General features: G+C 33.3%; 1 protein-coding gene across 1 annotated transcript in view; it reads right to left on the bottom strand.

The window, feature by feature from the left end:
- The window catches only part of LOC129948806 (restin homolog), a 42,990-nt gene extending 26,533 nt beyond the window's left edge, over positions 1-16,457 (bottom strand). Inside the window, exons 1-8 of the mRNA XM_056059853.1 lie at positions 15,950-16,457; positions 7,207-7,359; positions 6,948-7,151; positions 6,725-6,890; positions 6,494-6,665; positions 6,356-6,421; positions 6,147-6,257; positions 2,005-2,115 (exon numbers count right to left, since the gene is read on the bottom strand). Coding sequence (XP_055915828.1) covers positions 2,005-2,115; positions 6,147-6,257; positions 6,356-6,421; positions 6,494-6,665; positions 6,725-6,890; positions 6,948-7,151; positions 7,207-7,359; positions 15,950-16,118 — 1,152 coding nt within the window. The 5' untranslated portion in view covers positions 16,119-16,457. The remainder of the gene's footprint in view (positions 1-2,004; positions 2,116-6,146; positions 6,258-6,355; positions 6,422-6,493; positions 6,666-6,724; positions 6,891-6,947; positions 7,152-7,206; positions 7,360-15,949) is intronic.
- Positions 16,458-21,484: the final 5,027 nt, after the last annotated feature.

Genomic DNA, 21,484 nt, shown 5'->3' with positions numbered 1-21,484 from the left:
GCATCCAATGGGCAAAACAAAATGGAATTGAAAACTCTTAAGCCTTAGTTCTAAGAAGTTTATGGGCAGAGGCATTCAATCTTAACATTCAACGCTCAAAAATCAAATGCATATTAACGATTTTTTTTTTCTTTTATGTTATTACCGAACTTATGGCGCATTTCAATTCATTTAACGTAACATTTAACATTGTAATTAAACCAAAAATAATAATTCCAAGGTATTGAACAAAAAACAAAACATTTTTAACTTTTCCTCCAAAATTAATCTTAATTTAACTAGTATATTATGGGTTTGGTCAAAAAACTGTGTGTACAACTCTTAAGATGGCTAGGGCATGTCGAGCGAATGAACATCGAAGCTCCAGCCCTTACGTCAACTTGGTATTCGGAACTGGAGGCAGCAAGCTAGAGATCGAGTAAGCTGGCGAAAGTTATTACTTGAGGCCCAGAGGACGAATCTTCTTTCGTACTCGTGCAGTTGCAAGAGTATTGAAATACCTAGACATACACAAATCTGGCCCGGATAGTATCTCCCCAATTGTTCTGAAGAGGTGTTCTTCATCGCTGGCAAAACCACTGCGTAAACTTTTCCATCTTTCCTACTCTACAGGTCTCTTTCCGAGCGGATGGAAAATATCATTTGTCCAGCCTGTCCCTAAAAAAGGCGAATCCTCCTCTCCCTCTAACTGTCGTCCAATAGCACTTACGTCTCTTCTTTCCAAGGTCATGGAAATGCTGATAAATTATCAGCTCAAGAAATATCTCGAAGAACGGAAGCTTCTTAATGACCGACAGTATGGTTTTCGTAGCATTAGGTCCACTGGTGATCTCATGGTTCATCTCACCGAACATTGGAACAAATCTTTACATCGTTTTGGAGAAAGTAAGATTATTGCACTTGATATTTTTGGTATTGATGAATCTCTTCTTCGTTGGATTAGAATTTACCTTTATAACCGTTCAATACAAGTTGTATTGGATGGTTACAAGTCTGAAATTCATAAAATAAATGCTGGTTTTCCTCAGGGCACCGTTTTTTCTCCGACTCTCTTTTTATATTCATAAATGATCTTATGTCTGCCACTTCTAATCCATTAACCTGTTTCATCGACGACAGTACACTCAGCTTCTCATACTCATTTATAGATTCACATCCTTGTCCTTCGGATGTGGAACTTAACTTCTGATCTTGACAGCATTCTACAATGGGAAATCAAAAACCGTGTAGAATTTAATGCATCAAAAACTCAATGCTGTCTCCTGTCGTTAAAGCGTTGTTTTATCGATATTTTTACAAACAATGTTCTGTTGAACTAGCCAGTTGCATTCCACCCCTTAAACGATTCAGCCGTAATACTCGCACTTCCAGAAATGCTCCTCAGTTTACCCTTGAGCTCAATTTTGGGCGTACTGTCAAGTATAGAGATTCTTTATTAAATCGCACATCGAGAATGTGGAATGCTTTAGCCGACTCTGTTTTTCCCTCCAAAGTAACTAAACATGACAAACTATGATCATTAAGCGCATGTTACAAATTTCATTTTGAGATATTTTGTTTTGACTTTTGGAGGAAAACTTGTCTATTGTCTACTATTGGTTAATATTATATAAAAATTAAAGGTCATCGTCTTTACTGTAGATTTGCTATTTTTTTTAAATTAATTGTTTTAACTTGTATATTTTCTTAAAATAAATAGCATAATATACGAGTTTTACTTTGATTCACTGTAAGATTATTCAATAATGAAGTTGTAGCTAAAATTGTGAAGGTAATTTTTTAAGAATATTTTGAGGTCTTCGAGATCTACGAGGTTTTCACCATAAAAGTCATAGTTACATCCACTTAAATCACTTCAAAAGTTATCCCTTTTTTGCACCACTGTTTGCAATATGTTAAAAATTATTAATGCTTCGTTATTTAATATATAAATATGTACATATGTACGCATAACACAAAGAATGTTTCGTGCATTTGTAAACAAAAAAAAAATATTATTCTTACATTTAACTCGTCGCCACAAAAGTTAGCTTCCTCGATTGAAAGCTGCAAATCTTCGGTTTTATTTTTTTCTTCCTCCAAATTCTTTTCCAAACTATCAATTTTTGACTTAAGCTGAAAATGAAATTAAATTTATTAGAAAACAAAAACATTTATAAGTTCAGAAGTTTAACTTTAAATTGTACAAAAAATAAAAAAAACAAAACCAGTAGATTTTACTTTGCTTTATTAGAAAAAAATTAATTTTTGTACTAAATAATTGTATAACATTCTACATGTTGTTGTTTTTGTTGTAGTTGTTGTTGTTTTTTTTTGTTGATATAAAATAATATCTTTTTGTATATTTGCTTTTCTGTGTTTCATTCATTAGCGTGGTTAGTTGTGTTTCCATTTTCTTTGAAAAGGTCGTATCAAACAGTTTTAAGGGGGCCTCGTTCGGACAAAACTCATTGGACGCCATTGTCAGTGTGTCTAAAGTAATTTGTTTTGAAATTGAGTTCCAAGTTAAAATATTTCTTGGTTTATACTACTCAACATTATTGTTAAGTTTATTTTTAACATTATGAATAAAGCGATTTGTATTTTATTTTGTTTTGTTTGTTAATAATGAATATAAATCGAAAGTGCCGTACGCAATGTATGAAGTGAATTTGAGTTTAATCACCTTAAACCTTACAGAAAACACCGCCAATTTGTTTTGAAGAACTCGCTTTGTAGGTAAAAGCGAGTATGCTCAATATTACGTGTGTAGAAAATTCAGTTTTATTGGCTGATTTTTGAGATCTGATAAATAGCGTATGAAACCATTTCCATGAAATCGAAGGACGTTCTTGAAATTCATTAAAATAAGGTAATGAAGTTTATTCTATCAATGAAATTAAAACTACAATTTTTATTTGGTAAGTAGTTAAATGAAGCTTAAATTTATAATACCATGAAGAATAAGCAAAATTCTTGATGCTTCGTGCGTAGGATTGCCAGATGTCTTGGGTTCAGCCCTAGCCTGTGCCATCTAAAGTTTGGGCAGGTTTGGGCAACACAAGGGACTTCATTTGCAGTCAACTTAATTCTTTAAACGTACATTTTGACCAAGCCAACTAGATAGTTTTCCAAGTGTCATGAATTTTAAATTCAGAACTTAACATCACAAACTTCTGCATTAAGTTCATTGAACAAGAACTACAAACACAAGCAACAAGTCCATTACGATTTGTCTTTTGTATTGTAGAGAAATATTACTTACTTGTTTTTTAAATTGACAAGGAGCCCTTTTACAGAAAAAATTAAATGGAATTGTGCAGACAATAAATTAATTATAGAGTAATAAAGCTTAGCTTTCATTTGAATGAAAAAATATGATCAGTTGTCAGTTTTGACATAAGTTGACTTGACTTGGGAGAATTTTCTTGACTAACTTTCCAGACAACTTTCCAAAAAAGTTACCTTAATTGGAAGCCTTTTTTTGGCAGCTGGCCAATCAGATAATAGAAAATTGCCTCACTTTCAAGTCCCTTATGTCGCCTAAACCTGCCCATTGACAAATTTCAAGAGAGAGTTATTGTCATGAATAGTGCTTTCTCAAAAAAGCCTTAAAACAGTAAGTCCCTCCTATCTCTGACAACATTACTCGCAAACAGGGATGGTCCTAGGTCACTAGGTCCTAGTTCTCCGCCACCTAATTTATTTTATTTAATTAGCTGTACCAATTTCAACAATTGTACAGAACTATTAATGAACGATTCGAAAAAAGCCAAGTGGCGACAACAACGAAATACAATTATTAAATGCTCCGATATTTGATTATATTTTAGGATTGAAATTTTTAGAAAGCTATGTTTTCAATATCAATTAATCTTTTTGAAATACGTAAAGGTCCTATTTATTGTCGTATCAGTATATTGGAGTAAGTTAATTTACCTAACGGCCAATACATTTTTCGGTAGGTAGTATGAATTTATTTATGTACAGTGGCTCCCACGACTAATCGGACACATTAAATATAAATTTTCGCAATGCATTCTCTTTAAGAAGATGTAAAGAGAGTGTAAAACATTATAACCATTTATATTTACTACATTTTAACATATTTTTATTTGAAATGAGCCAAAATTACAATTTGAGACATTAAACATCAAATTAATATTAAAAACAAAAGAAGCTCTCTTTACATCAATTCCCTTAATTTAACACCTCACATATAATCGGATGCTATTTAGTACTAAGTTGCGTATCCTTTCGAGTCAATGGCTTTCTCAAGGCGTCGAGGTATTAAAGAGAAATGTTTTTAACATAATTGAGGAATTATTGTTTGCCATTCGCCTTGAAGGTACATCTTAAGGTCCTCAATGTTTTTAAAATTCTTTTGACCAACTCGATGGCATTAAGGTCAAGTGACTTTTTCTGTGTTTTAAACACCTTAAGGCAGTTATACAATAACCACGACTTTTCTGTAATAACCACGACTTTTCTGTAATAACCACGACTTTTCTGTAATAACCACGACTTTTCTGTAATAACCACGACTTTTCTGTAATAACCACGACTTTTCTGTCAAAGATATGTGTTGGGTAGAAGATGAAATCGTTTTGTAATCCGAGTTTACCACGAATTTTCAAAATCTTGATGTTAGCCATTTGATACATTTCACCCTCCACAAAATGTTAGTTTTGATCACCAGAACTTGTAACACATCCTTACAAACCAACTGCCATGCAGTAGACCGAGTATGCTTATGAGAAAATTCTTTATTTGCTTTTCGCCATACATACATTCTTTCATCTGACGCTTCCGTGAAAAAACCTCATTTATAATATTGTAATATGTCTAATGGTTAACTTACAATTCAATTTAGCAAAAATTAGTTTTTCATTTCTATTTTTTCAGAGTATAGCTACTTAGATTGCACGGCCATTTCGGTCATTACATCGATGGCGATACTTCTTCTTCAGTTGGTTTCGTTCGCTGACTTCTTTAATTGTGGTTTCTTTCAAAAAAAAACTTTAGAGATTCCGGAAAAGGAATTTTAGTTGACTAGCCTAAAAAGATGCTTCTCGTTGTACGTCTCTAGCTTCTTTCCTTTTACTTTTCTGCTTACATATTATGAATCCTGTTTTTGTTTTTAAATCATGAATTTTATGTAATGAAGGGCACTTTAGCACAGTGTTTGCTATTTTTCGTACTGATTCAACGTCTCCAAGCTATGCAACAAAACCAATTTTCGAATTTCAAGACGTTTGTTTTTCTGTTGGTGTCATTTCGACTTGGAGCAAGAAACTATCTTAAATATTGGTAAAGGTCTCCGTACCGTTACGGAGTTACTACAGTACAAAAACAGCTGATGTCCGATTATGTGTAAGAGGCTCAATTATAGATTTTTTGTTCTTAAACTTATTTATAACTTTGTTTTATTTTAACTTATTTAGAGCTTAATTATGTTTTAAAATGATGATTAGTTCCATTACTTCTATATATTTTCTTGGAGAAATTGCATTGCAAAAATGTACACTCTCTTTGTCTGATTAGTCGTAGGAGCCACTGTATATAATAAAGTGACCCATTAATTTATTCTTTAACAAATTTTGTTGTATTGTCGGAAACAGTTAAAGCAACTTACATAATTTGGGTCATTATGTTGTATTATTTTAAAACACATTTTTGTATTTTATCTATTTTCAGCCACTACGAAATACTAGTTAATCCTAGTTAAGATAATTTTTTTCTTGTAATGACTTTTATTCCAAGTATGACCTAATCTTATTCATTTTCAATCATTTTTCAGTAGTTATTTTATTTGAACAAACGTTTTAAAAATAACTCGGAGGCTACACAAGCGAGTAGACTTTTTATACTGCCCAACAACTTAGCAATGGAAACATTCAATTAAAAAATGTAAAAGTCTTTGTAGCTGATTGTCAATTACTCGCTCATGAAACATCAGGGAAAGAGTCAAAGTAAACTCTTTTTGATAAATATTATTTATTAAACAATCATCTGTCAAAAATCAATTCTCTTCAAAAATAAATTTAAAGTGCATTTAATATGATTAAATGATATTAAACAAATGAATTAATAGAAAATCTTCCATTGATGCCCAAATAAATAAAAATGTATTAAGTGTGATATAATTCAACAAACTAGTTTCATACCTCAAGGATAATTTTTTGGAACTGCAATGCTTGATTTTGTGCATCTTCTTGTTCCATGTCCCTTTCAATCATGAGCTGTTCAATGTGGTTTTGCTTTTCCCTAAGTAAATCCTAAATAGATAAAATAATACAAATGTTTTACTTTTTTTAATTTTAATTTTCTATTTTAATATTATTGTATTTATGCTTCACAGAAATTATGTACGAACCTGCATGGAAAAACTACTCTTGGATGCACTTTGAGGTGGTTGTTGTTTCAATGACATTGAATAGCGCTATTGTTTTTCGTAAAATAATAATTAATAGATAATATTAAGTAAGAAAATGATAAATGTTTTAAGTTTTACCTGCATCCTTAGTCTTGAGGTGTTCGTGGTAGCGATGCTGTTCATTGTTCCAACGGATGTAAGAGATTCTTTTGAACAAGCTCTAGACAAACGCGATTTCTTTGCCGATGGAGAAAGTGAAACCTTTGCAACTGGTACAAAAATACCATATTTTGGTTTACATTCAAAATACCTATTAAATGAAAAACATTATTGAAAGCATTCCATATAAATTTAATTAAAAAAGCTTACTTGACACCTTCGACGGATCCGTCATTTTTACCATTTGGCTCATCTAGTTCAATACCACACCAATTACCCGATGCAAACTGTGTTTCACCCAGGTATCTTAGAATTCCTGGTCGGCTTCCAAAGCCTGATGACACAATTACACGGTCACCCAATGTAAACCCGTGTCCTACATTCACAATATAAAGTTAAACAACAATGAGGAGATACAAATAATTAAACATACTTCCTCCCATAGACCTATTCAGAACACTTTGAGTGCTAGGTGTTGGAGATACAGTTCGGGAACGGTCAGGTGAATAATTTTTTGCTGGTTTAGCAGCAGCACCTTCCAAAGGATAAAGCGTTAACCGTGTGAGCCTTGAAAATATTCCTTTCTTTGCTTCACATTGGAAATAACGCTTCCCAGCAACACACCCATCATTTTTGCCTAAATTTATGTTTGTATTTAGTTGATTTAGTTTATAAAAAAAAAACTAATTTACCATTAGGTTCATCTAAAACAACACCAGCCCATTCTCCAGGTGCAAAATGTGTTTCGCCTATATAAGCAATCTGGCCAGGGCTTATACCGCCAACCCAAACCTTTTGTCCAATTATAAATTGCTCAGTGTCTGCTGTTAGAATAGTTCCATGGTCTGAAAAAGATAAAATAAAATAGTTCATAAGATTATGCGATCTCGTAAGTAGCCCGTTAATTGGAATATCAATATGCATACAAAAGATTTATGTTATATTTTGTCATTTCCTTATTGTTAAGGAGTTATCAAGATAATTGTTTTATTGATCATGAAAATCACTTAAACTTTTAACAAATTTGAGGGAAGTGAATTAAGTATATCAAATTAGATTACTAGATAAAGACAGAGAAGCAATATAAAGACATTTTATATAAAGGTTCAGATTTGATTTCAGAATTTATGGTACATAAATAAATTGTTATTTGCTCCTCCCGATTCGTCGTTTATAAATATATTTGTAAAAGTGGCCCGTCACACCAAAATGTAAGCATTGCACCATCTACTATACCCTCTTGATGACGTTAAAAGATATTTAAAAATAAAATAAAATCAAGATCAATTTCCAAAAACTAAGAATAAGTAAAGTATATTTCAATTCAATTGGCATTAGAGTTAGATTTGATACATAAATAAAAAATAAATGGACCGAATAAGATAGTGATAACGTGTTGGAACTAGACTTTAAGTTCTTAGTGAACAGGCAAAATTAAGTTCTTCATAATTTTGAATAGTTAAAAGATTATGTAAAAATTTAGTTTTGGAAATCAATATAGCGATTTAATGTATTCGTAAAAAAAGAACGTACCATACTGGAATTCTGATCTTATCTACCATTATCTATCCATTAATGAACCTAATCGATTCATTGAACGCTAGTTGAAGTTAACGTTTGGATAAGGAATCAACAGTCAACACTAGAATAAATTACTTCAGAGCATGTTACGAGGGGTATGATTAGACTTTTAACAAGTCGTCGTCGTCTAGTATCGACTGGAGTTTGAAAAAGTTACATTACTGAAGTCTGTCAGAAAGATAGTTTTCGAGTAATTTTGCTGCAGAGTTTCCCAAAATAACAGATTTTTGTGTCTCCAGCATAGAATTGTATGGTTTGCTTTACCGAAAACCTTCGAGAAATGAATCTATTCTGCATCTTCTAATATTTTAACAGTGGCAGTAAAATAACTGTGTAAATTATATGCAAGCCGGCAGAAGCACTATATATGTATTTCTTATCATATTGAGTCAAATTTTTGACATAAAAGGTAAAATGTGTGTGACGCATTTTGACGAAGAGGACAAAACAATAATTACAGTGAGTGTATTCGGTTTTTATTCTTAAAAATACTTTGGGTGTTTTTTTTTGTAGTAAAACTTTAATTTAGGCATATTATTTGGTAATTTTATAAATTAGTATATTATTACCAAAATAATTCATTAAAAAAAAATGGTGCAATCACTTAACTGCATTGAGATATACGATGAACAACACAAAAAGGACACACGTAAGCGCTTCATTAATATTCAGATTTTTGTTTCCTTTGCTGAGTTTGACACTTGTTCCGATTAACAGTTTGTCTAAAGTGTTCACTAGACATTTGCATACAGACGGTGATATTTTCAGGAGGTATAAAAGAGAAGGAAGAAGCAGATGGGTCAACCAAAAAAGTTAACGACGAAAGAAGAATGGCTTATATTAAGAAAAATTAAAGGGAATCCTCGTTTATAGTGCACCAAAAATTGTGCAAGAATTGTAAATGGAATGCAAAAACAAAGTATCTGCATCAACGGTACGCCGAACCATAAAGACAAATGGGTAGGTACAATGGTCGAGTTGCCCGAAAAAGGAAGAGTTATGGTGTGGCGCAAACCAAATGAAGAGCTTGAAAGCAGTGAAGCCTGGAGGCGGGCACATCATGGTTTGGGGTGCATTTCGGCAAGAGTCATGGGAAATTTATTATTCAAAGACGATATATTGAATAAAGAATACTATTTGAGGATCCTAAAAGGAAATTTAAGGAATGTGCTGAGAAAATGGGCTTAGGAATTTCAAATTTTACCAGGACAACGACCCGAAGCACAAGGCGCATGTTGCAAGGAAATGGCTTCTGTATAACTGTCCAAAAGTTATTCAAACACCTCCATAACCTGCAGACCTTAACCCAATCGAGAATTTGTGGGATGAATTGGACCTTCGAGTTCGCGAAAGCCCTGTTCCGTTAATAAGTCTCTCAAGGCTTTAAGAAGAATGGAACAAAGTAGGCATTGAATACTTGCAAACAATTATAAAAAACCCAAGCCCAAGCGACTAGACGGGATTTTTTCCAATCAAGGGTATCCAACGAAATATTAAAATCAATGGTAAGAAAGATTAATTACAAAATTAATATAAGTATGTAAAAAAAACGAATATTAATGAAGTGCTATTTTTTGAGCTATCCTATTTTTTTATTTATTTTATATTATTGATTTGCTATTTGAATTAAAAAATGTATATATGTACATACTAGCTGACCCAACAAACGTTGTTTTGTCATATAAATAATTTCTAGGGAATATTTTCCTAGAAATAGATAACTTTTTGTAAGTGTATAAGGGTGTAGTATATAAGTGGGGAAGGGGTATAGGGCACTGTAAACGGTGCCAAAAGATTAAAATAACAAATCACCAAACAATATTACAAAAAAAACAGCATCAATATTTTTTGTGATCCCATCTTTCCTCAATACAAATAAACTGGATGGTTTGCCCATTCCAGAGCACGCAACGTATAATTGTCCGTGTGATAATCTGAACCGATGTCTGTCGTTTGGCTTTGAGATTTATTGATAGTCATTGCAAATTCCAATCTAATTGAAAATTAAAGGCGTTTAAATTGAATTGAAACATCTGTGCGTATAATAGGGATTCGCGGTAATAATATATTTTCACCTCGGAATTTGCCATTTAAAATAATGGCTTCGCGTGCCGTTATACAACCGGGTTCAGTTTTAAATTATGCGGTGGCATGCTTTTTAAAAACAATGAGTTCAAAAACTCAGTTGGATAATTTACAGCTTCGGTAGCATCACAAACTTTATCAATAGATTTGTATGACACCAAGTCTCCTGGTTACAAATGTTGTACCTTGAGTTTTAATTCGTTGACATCCACATTTCTTGCTGCTGAAATTTCTCTTTCTGCCAACAACTCATGATTTATATATTGTCTGTGTACATCGGGAAATATCTGGTCAATGATTCATTCAAAAATTAGCTGCATCGCTAAACAAAATTATTTTCGAGAAAGTTTAATATTTGTAGAGAATCTTGTGAATCAATAATCTTGCAGTAATCTACCGATAATTTTATGCATGCAGTTTCATCTGTAGTAACTTTTTCCTGCACTATTCTAACAGTTGTTTTGAGAATGTTTCAGACGATGGACCTTGAAGCATTTGAACACGCATATTTATTTTCAGTTGTACTTTTTCAACATTCGCCACATTGGCGACGATTTTAAGCACGCGTTGATTAAATCAACGAAATTTTCATCGGTGACGTTGAACGCGGAATAATGTTGAGTATTTGTCTGAAATCACCTAAAAAGAGTAACAGAGTGCCGCCAAATAGTCTGTGATTGTTTTGTATATCTTTCAATGTACTGTTCCACGCCTCAAGCGAATGTTTGTGTACCATAGTGCATTCATCCAAGATGATAATTTTACACTGTTTCAGCACTGTGGCCATGGATGATTGTTTTTTTGTATTGTACACCGTGTCTGGGTTATTTTGAATATTTAGTGGCAGTTTAAATACTGAATGAGCTGTTCTGTTCCCATCCAATATAGTTGCCGCAATACCAGATGACGCAACAGCCAATGCGATACCATTATCTGATCGTATTTTAGGAAAAAATTGGCGAAATAAGGAATGTTTTTTGCCTGATCCACTTGGTGCATCCATAAAAAAAATGGACATAAATGGTTTTTTGTTCTTAGTGAGGGATTTGCGAGCGACAATCGCTGCCATTTCTCTAGTATTCTATTGTAGTTCACGTGTGTTTATAAAATAAGATGCATTTTGATTTGGTGAATGTATACCGAAATGACTGGTAAGTTGGCAATGATAATGCAAAGATCCTCAATTGCAATCAATGCTTCATTGTACATAGCGTCACTGAATACTATCGTAAGATCGTTGCAACTTCTACGATTTTGATGCAATTAAACCATAGCACTTAGGAATGTAAAAAATAGATAAAAACCTTTTCTCAAACCTACTGAATGTATATGCCAAATTTCATTGAAATTGGTTAAGCCGCTTCGGAGGAGTATGGCAACTAAAACTGTGATAGGAGAATTTTATATTTGATAATGAAATTATGAAATACGTAATATTTTAAAGAAAAACTAGTTTTTAACTTTTTTAAGTTAAAAGTAAAGTGTTTTTAAGAAAGAAACAAACAAAAAACGAATATTAATGGCACTCACTGTAGGTGATAATTTACGCAAGACAAGCAGACGAAATACTGTTGAAAGACAGCGTTTCTCTTATATTTTTTCAAGGAGAGACCATTCTTAATATACTTCTGGGTTATTTTTTCTTTCTATTTTATATTATCCATTTAATATTGTATTTTGTAACAAAAAATAAAAAGTGTACCTGTACATATATTGAATTTATCTGCACGAAACTTAGTTCAAAAATTATGTTCGCTTATAAATTAAGATAACAACAAATTTAAAGTTGCTATTGGGTTTAATAGAAGTCATAAAAATTTGAACAGGTGTATATGGTAAAATGTACAATAGCAATTAAGCACATGAACCCAGTTTTCTTCAAGTAAATTGAGATTTATTGAAAATTGTAACTAGCTGAGTTTTGACTGGCTTATTAATTCTTTGGGGACTTTAATACAACTTATTATAATATTTACTAAAAACAGATTATTTGATCGATACCAGAACACACACGCCATATATTCTACTCGTGATAAAACAACAAAGAACCCGCTCCGTAATCAAATTCCACGCACAAATAAACGTAAACAATAGTTTTGTATTCTTCAAACCTATGTACTCTATTAAGGGATAGAAGCCGATATCAATATTTACACGTTTATGAAATTGTATTTTTTACATCTAATAAACAAAATTGTCGTATTTGGTTTTCGTAGAATCTCAAGTAATTGAAGATAGCCCATTACATCTACAAACAATCACTGTTTTGTGCGCTCTTTTGTACGGAAAGGTGATTGGACCTTACTTCTTTGAAAACAACGATGAAACAACTGTCACCGTCAATTGGGAGGATTATGGTCATATGATAGCCGACTTTATTATTTTTATTAAAATTAATGAACTATAAATTAAAATTTACAAGTTAATACATATTGTAAAGAGACTTAGCTGCAGAGGCTTTTGACTCTTTATAAAAATTAAGCTTGTGTATTTTTGGTTTTAAACTAAAGAATGTAAAAAGCAAATAGTATAAATAGTGAAAATTAAATATTTATGTTTTAAAGTTATGTGGGATTGTAAAGTTGTGTATTTTTCTGATGTTATTTGGATCGAAGTTTCCTAGGATCTCGATGGTTGTTAGATGTGTGTTGTGTTAGGTATTTGCATGCACCGATTGCTAGAATGTGATTAACGTCCATGATTGCTTGGAAGCCTGCACAAGTTGGAGGGTTTTCTTTTTTTTTAGAAGGTGTTGATGTGTAAGAGCCCTAGTCGTAGTTGAGGTTGGATAGCTTGGTTAGGATTTATCAATGTTGATGGAACTGTAGAAATGCTGGTAATTCTGCCAGTCATTTAGTCTATGTGCTTTGATTTTACGATTGACTTCACGTAATAAGTCACTTTTGTCAGTGCAAGCACAGTTTTCACAGGGTAAACATGAGCAGCATTTGCTGACTTTTTTTTTAAATGCTATTGAAGAATACGACTTGAAGAATATGTGCGAACAACTACCCACCAAGATCATCCGATTTGACACAGCTGGACTTTTTTTGGTGTTGCTACGAGAAATACTGTCTTTATGCATATAAACTTTTAACTCGTGAGCAATTAAAAACCAACATTGGTCAAGTTATGGCTGATATACCATATATGTACATCAAGCCTAATATGCGTTGAAAAGTGGTCGAAAAGTACCCCAAAAGAAAAATTCGGGTGGTGGTCAAGTAAATGACGTAGTGTTTCACACATAATTTCAACGTTCAAAATTTATAATAAAAACGAAATATTATGGAAAAAAATATTTTATATGTATGTGTTTTATTTACGTTTACTTTTAAAACCGCAAAATGGGTAACCCTGTACATTTCTTTTAACAGTTACCTCTAAAAACGTTCTTGGTGCAATTTTTGATTTTTTAGTAGTAAAAGTTAACTAAAGTTAACTAAGTTGCGATTTATCTTACGGAATTCAAAAGAGTTCTGTGATCCATACCCTTTGAATTGTCTGTTTTACGTGTTTATTAGATCTCTTGAGTATTGGAATACTATTTGCTGTCCTTCGTATGAAGTTTACTCTTTTAGAACAGAAAAAATCCAAACAACTTTCACTAGGACTAGAGTTGAAAGCCTGTCTAAGATGGAAACCGACACACTTAGGCCAGTTTAATGGCCCATTGTGATACCACATGCATCTTGAGGCTTCCTCCTAAGCTCAATAGAACCAGTTTGAGTCCCTTACGAAACGTGAGAGGCTGATTATAAATAAATTGGGTGGCGCAACAGTCCGTTGGGCACCAGGGCCTAGTGACTTACAACTCTCAGCCATTACTGTGTGCGAGTACTGTTGTCAGGAATGGAAGGGACCTATAAATTTAGACCGAATCTGAACGGCTGATTTGAGAAAGCACTTTTTCATCACAAGAATTACTCTTGAAGGATTTGTCAATTCCTCGCAAGGGGCAGTACCCACGAAAATTTTTTTTTTTTTAAATTAAGGTGGCACAGGCAGGGATCGAACCCAAGACCCCTTGCATGGCTGATTATGCTGATATGATTTAGACCATTTAGATCGTTAAAGAAGAATTCTCCTAGGTAATTCTTGCGTTTTCGAGCTAGAGCAGGGCATGTGCAGAGAAGATGAAGAACCGTTTCTTCCTCTTCCTCGTCCATACAGCTTCTGAAAAAGTCATTTGAGAATACGCCTAGTCTCGTGGCGTGCTTTCCTATTAGACAGTGTCCGGTTATGACACCTATTATCGAGCTTATATGCGATCTGCTTAGAGAGAGCAGGCACCTTGAACGTTTTAAATCCAGTGTTGGCCAGCTGTTTTTTTTGACCTGACACGTGGTAATGTGTGTATGTGCCAAACGTGGTAGGGTGGGATTCACTGTACCGTTCCTGGCGAATTCATCTGCCTTACAGCTACCTGGAATGTCTCTATGACCCGGCACACAGCAAAATGTGCAATCTCCATTAGAGATGATCGACAGTTATGGACTGTTATAGAGATTGTAGAGACAGAGTCCGGAGATTTCATAGCAGCCTGACTATCTGAGAAAATACGGACATCTGACATTTTTGTATTCAAGAAAATCTTGGTCAACAATGGGTTACGTACAACAAACAAACCTACAATTAATGCAAATCATTTCTAAGTTCATCTGAGCTATAATTAAAAACCGCAACATTCAAACCAGCAATTTAAATGTTTTCATAACATTAATCACTATTTTCAAAATCAATTTCGCTTTAATTACATCCTACAAATGTTTCTATTTGAACAATAGCATTATAAATTATTTTATTTCTGACTGACTTATAAACTTTCTTTACTTTAATCTCTCTCAAGATAATGATGTATTCTTCTTATTTTATTTTCATACGATGTAGGTCATTAGTGTAACACTATTTGGGTGTTATTTGTACAGATCTGCTTTAAGTCTTTTGTACTTGATAGTTTTGAATTCCCTATGAGTCAAAATAAAATCAAAAGTTGGTCAGAGTTCACATATATATTATGATATGTTGTAGCGAAAAAACGTTTGGACTTATGACCTACAGTACATCCGTAAGAAAATTAATAAGTGAATTGATAAATAATTGAACCTTGGAAAAATTCTAGTTCCATATTAGGTCACTAGTATTTTGTAACCAGTTCAGAGTGAGGGAGGCATTGAAAATTATATGAAAAATTAAATTTATATGCAATCAACCAAACAAGGAGTCATACAAGTACATGAGCTAATTCTTCGCTATTCACGAATACGACTAGCAATACACAAGCTTGTGGGTGCAAATTCAAGTCAGTGTTTTCCTTTTGGCATGTTCAATTTTCCAGCATAGAAAATATCACACGCCTACATCACTCAAAGCCGACTTACTTATTTGTATAACTAGGCAATAGCGCACACTCATAGAGATGTGTAAGATATTTGTTTTTGTTATGAAATGTAAATGAGTAAGTTATAAACAAATCAAGATTTAAATTACTAGATCTACTTCGAAACGTGGCAAAGTTGTTCTTTTTTAATGTGTGTAGATATATACCATAATAATCAAGTGGAATCAATATAGCTTAAATATTGATCAGAGAATAAATTAAAATTTTTGGTATATGAGGTCATGATTTTTATTATTATTCTATTATTCAATAAATACTTTTTTTATAAAAATTATGTGTTGAATAAATCAAAATAATTCATCAATGGGATTATAATTAGTTTGAGTCATTTGTTAGAGACGCACAACATATATCAGGTAGATACCTACCTCTTGAAGATGTCGATGATCTAGACACAGAATCCGAACGATTTTCCTGGGCGACTTTAGGAGCAGTGTAGGTGCCAATTTTGCTCAAGGTCGGACGCTTAAGCTGACTGGTGTGCTCCTTGGACTCATCTTTCTTTGATATGTCGGAATCACCTTTGTTCCCACTCATTTTATAACTTAATTATATTAATTTATTGTGTATAACTTTATTTGTGTATAATTTTTACTTTCACATAAGCACAAAATTGTTTTTTTTTCTCGATTGAAAAATTAAAAGACAAACAGGAATAATTAAATAACAGTTTTTATAATTATTTGGATCAACAAAATTTGATATCAATGTACAAATTAAAAAGAATGACGATAATATTTATAACACATTTAGATATAAAAACTAATAACAAAATTGAATAACAAAACAACACGATCTTCCTAATTTAATTTTTCTAAGCTAATGCGGAGCGGAGCTGAATATTTGCTTCAGCATCTGCTTACTTGTAAATTACGTTACATTACATGTCAAATATTAAAAACATTCCATTTGAGAGCAAGAGATACTTAACATTCCAGTAGACAAAACATGCTCTATAGCTATTTAACACTGGAGTAAACACAGTGAACAATGAACTAGGCTTGCAACTTAAGGTTCATCCCCCGAGCAATTTAAGTTGCTCACGGCCTAATTAGCTTATATGGAAGGATTTAAATGACTACAAAAATAGAGTTGTTAAAAGTAGGTCTTTTTCCAAAAAAAAGATATTGGTTACAAAATGAAAAAAAACAGGAATTCTTAAAAGTTCCTAGAAGTTCCCTAGTGACCGATGGAAAGCAACTTAGATGCAACTTCCAACTTTAAGTTGCCGGAAACTAAGTTATTGTAGTTCATGGCGTTTTTTCTTTTTAAAGGCTTTGCACACCAAACCTAAAACAGCTGATGGCAGCTGTTAAAACAAATGTTTCATTTTGAAATAAATTTGGTCATGGTAACTAATATAATTTATACAATTTTCTTACAAAATAATAACTACTGCTTTTTGTTTTAGAATATGAAAAATTTGCCAACGTCGACAAAATAGCCCTGATGCGAATTTGCTGCAATGGCGGTTCTTTTGAGATCATCCAGAGTTTCAAACGCTCTTTGTTAAGCGAGGAACTAGGATTCACAATGGCTACTGGCGTGACGGTGACGAACCCAAGGACGAGAAAGACTTGCTCATAGTTCGTAATGACGTTTCCAAGGGATGCGTCTTTCAACTCTTCGCCGCAAATATGTTCGACGCTTTCGCTTAATACCTAGAGAAAGACTTTCCGGTAACTCCGTTCAATCACAAGGGTTTGGGAGAATTGAGAAAGGCGATAAGTTCATTTGTGGAGGAGAATAAGTATGAAAGGAAATCTCTGGCGGAGGCTAAAGGCCCATCTATAATAGGCATAAGCAAACATAAGCTCATGCCAAAAACCCAACGATAATTCACTTAAGTTATCGAAATTACTGCACGACCATAATGCAATTTTGCCCACGTATCTAAATGTCAGATTTTACTTATGCGGCGAGCGACTGGGATCGCTCTTGCTTAAGTGTGCTTAAGTTAACGAAACTAAGAAAAATTGAACGAAACGGAGCTAGACTCCATTATGTTCACTCGTATTGAGATTCTTTGTATTCGCACGTTTACTTATGCGAGCATATGATAGCTTATGCCTATTATAGTTGGGCCTTAAGTCGCAGCGAGCTAAGGAAAATTTGCGCCAAAACATTCCACAAAGTGGGAATCGTTATTCCAGTGAATAAAATCACAAAAATGGGCTATCGTCCCTTGATGGACAGCGATGCTAACATTAAGAATATCCTCAGTGCTTTCGACAAGCCAGGCGAGTGTGATTTTGGTACAAATCTGGAACTAGGAATTGAACTTTTCTGCTCCAGCCATAAGGACCTACACGAAATCGTTCAAAATATTCTGAACCCCGCCGGACGGCCACAATACATGGCGATTCTGAAGGCATATTGGCCAACAGAAGCAATAGTCATAAGCAGTATCTTGGATTGAGTTTGTTTTGAAAGAAAACAGAAAATGTTTTAAATAAAATTCATTTTTGTTGTAGAAGTTTTGTTTTTATTGATTTTATCGTATATTTTCTACACAATAAGCTTCTCTTTGATGAATTGTTCTGACCGGTTGAAGTGAACAAAGAGAATAGCTGCAGCCAAGCAAAATTCTAGTTCTTGTTGAATGCCCATTCCATTCGTCCCCAGCACTTCAGTTGAAACTCTTCTTCGAGACGAGTTAGTGTCTGCGCTGATATGCTGCTCTATCACAACACAGAATTATCGACTCAAGGGTGTCGACAGCAAAGAAAAATCCTTAGGAGAATGTTTGCACTTAAAGAATTTGCAAAAAATTGAATCTTGGGAGAATACAAACCATATAGAACATCTTCACTGTGCGGAAGAAAGTACTTGAATATTTTCATTTTATCCGCATCCGAGACGGTGGGTGGTGATATACTGGGAGTTTTTTGTATTTTCGTATCGAAACGTTTTTTAAACCACTCAATGACAGGATCCCATTCGTTCTTTTGGAGCTCGTATAGATCTTTACCTTCCTTTTTCAGTTTGATAAGTACCTACATAAGGCTAAAGTTTGTATCTTGCATTTCCAGATCCTTTAGTTCATTGCAGAGTATATTGAAAGTTCTGGGGATCATTCTGAAATGTTTTTTTCATCAATATAAAATTTGACAGCTGGTGTTAAACAAATTTAAATGTCAAATGAATATGTTCGGTGTAAACAATTTTCGGGTTTTCGAAAACTTATTGCCGAAAACCCAGTTTTGGGTTTGTTGTGGAAAGCCTAATTAGGTCAGAGCAGTTATTTAGGTTTTCCATGGGTAAAATAAATTGATTTATTTTTAATTTAAGATCAAATCTGCAGTTCTGGATTTTTCGGAAAATTAAAGAAATTATAAAAAAAATTTAGATGAAAGTACATGAAGTACTAATCCAATGATCAACAAAAAAAAAAACAATTCCAATAGTGTTCCAAGTGCACCGAAAATAAAATCAATTTTCGACGGAAATCTGAATTTACCCATGGAAAATGCTATAAATATGTATTTCTGCGACCAGACTATCGTGATGGTTAGTGCGTAGGACTGTCATACCAGAGGTCTTGAGATCGATTCCTGCCAGTGCCATCTACAATTTTTATCACGGGTACTGCCTCTTGCCCCGAATTGACAAACACTCAGAGTAATTTTTGTTATGAAAAGTGCTTTCTCATATTAGACGTTCTAATTCGGCATACAAACTGAAGATCCCTCCATCCCTCACAAAACTACTCACACACTGGAATGGTTGAAAGTTGAAAGTCACTATGAGTTGTGTTCATCAAATTCATAAACATTTTCAGACTAAATTCATGAAAAAACGTCAAACGTCAGAAGAAAAATAAAAAAAGAAAATTCGGTGCAATTAGAATTGAGAGAAAAATTAAAAAATACAATTTTAGAAGAGTTATTTAATTATTATTAGTTAAATAATTCAATTAATATTTCTTTTTCAATAATCGAATTAATTTCTTAAAATTTAGCAATATCAATATACCAACCTTCCAAAAACGATATTTTAAAATTATCAAAAAATAATAGATTGGTCTCGTTATCATCACCACTATTCTTCCATCAACCAAAATTGCAGCCCAGTTATCTACCCCACCTCTACGCCTGCAATCATGAACAAATGCTTCACCAGGTTGAGGATTGGACACACCCAGCTCACCCACAGTCACCTACTCAACAAAGATCCCCTACCCATTTGCCACCTCTGCCAACTCAATATCCAGCTGACCATCAACCATTTAACTACAGACTGCCCGAAAATCAATGAAATTTGTAATAAACTTTTTAACTGTAATCTAAAAAATCTCCTTTTGGTTCCTTCCGAACAAAACATACAAAATATTTTCAAAATTTTAAAACTTTTAAATCTTCACCAGAGTATTTAACATTTATTTATTAAAAACCCCTGCGGGGGCGGTCGGAGTGAGTCAGGAAGGCATTGTTTTAATGTATTTCAATCATTCAGGTTGACGGGTCTGTCCGTCGCTTCAGCTCTAATCTATTTATAATTAATAACATTTATGTCAAAAACACAAAGCTTGGACCGTATTCGAATTAATTGGTCAACAATATATAATCCAAAATTGATATCTGCTGATTTTGACATTTTAGAGAAGTAGAGTGTGATAGTTCAGCTCAATGAACGCTAACCAGTGTAAGACTATGCAGAAACTCTCAATAAACACCAAGAAGCTAAACTTATCTGCCCAGGGCAGAGAAGTGTAAGCCAATTCATAAACTCTCTCAATAAACACCAAGAAGCAACACTTTTCTGCCCAGATTAGACAAATGCAGCTCTTTAAACATAGCTATAATCCGATTTTGAAATTCGAATTTCTCTATTTAATCCCATTAGGTAAGATGAATCGAATAGAATCTACACCTGAATTGAGAAATCGAGTTGAGCTAGATTGTCATCTGGATCGAAATCTATATTCGATTCCTCAATCTATTCATCCTTTGCTTAGTATCAGTTTTTCAGTGCGAAATCATCCTAGTTTCAGAGTTAAACTCGAATTTACTCCTGAAATATACTTATCAGTCTATTATAATCTTGTTGTTAGCTCTGAGTTAACCTTTGAAGTTTGGTGAGTTAAGTCTTATTTAAATATTCAGATGTTTTTCATGGATACTGAAATTGCAATGGAAAAGTTGTTTTTCTTACTTTGCTCATATGTATATTTGGAGGAAAAGTTTTAGTTTCACTTATTTATTTTTAATGATAAAAATCAACGGTTGGTGGCTGTCAACCAAAATGTTGACAACTGAATCCAAACAAAATTATAATTCTACTCAAGAGGTTGACATTAAACCTTCATTGAACAACATCTTCGTGAGTTTACTCTGTGTTCAGGATTAATTTATAATTAGCTCTGAGCTTAACACAAAGGAAATCAAGACATTAAACAGTATTCCCATGAGCGCGACCAACGAACGACGAATGATTTACAAAATATGAGTTTATATACGTTTGAAGACATATTTCCACACAAATTCTTAACAAAACGATAGCAATGTAGTTTCCATTTGATTTATGGAGCATGCTTTTACTTTTCAATATCATATATTAAAATTTAAGAAAACAAATTTATTCGTCACGAAAAAATTTGTAGTTGATACGAACTGTCAAACTTTATTCGCGTTCCACATCATCCACAATCGCAACGAATAAAATAATCGCGCTCACTTAACCAAAAAAATCATTCTTCTTCTCCTTCAAAGTTAAATTTGTGAGCAAAAAGTTTGTTCTTCTCAAATTATTTGTGAAATGCTAGTAAACGATGATGAGTATTTCAAACTATATTTCAGAACGAAATGCAGAACTTTCGATATACTCTGCAATGAACAAAAGGATCTGGAAATGCAAGATACAAACTTTAGCCTTATGTAGGTACTTATCAAGTTGATTTTTAG

This window comes from Eupeodes corollae, chromosome 3, assembly GCF_945859685.1.
Source record: "Eupeodes corollae chromosome 3, idEupCoro1.1, whole genome shotgun sequence".
In the NCBI taxonomy this organism is placed as follows: domain Eukaryota; kingdom Metazoa; phylum Arthropoda; class Insecta; order Diptera; family Syrphidae; genus Eupeodes; species Eupeodes corollae.
Note: the sequence above shows the minus strand (reverse complement) of the source record. Positions and strands in the feature narration are given on the sequence as shown.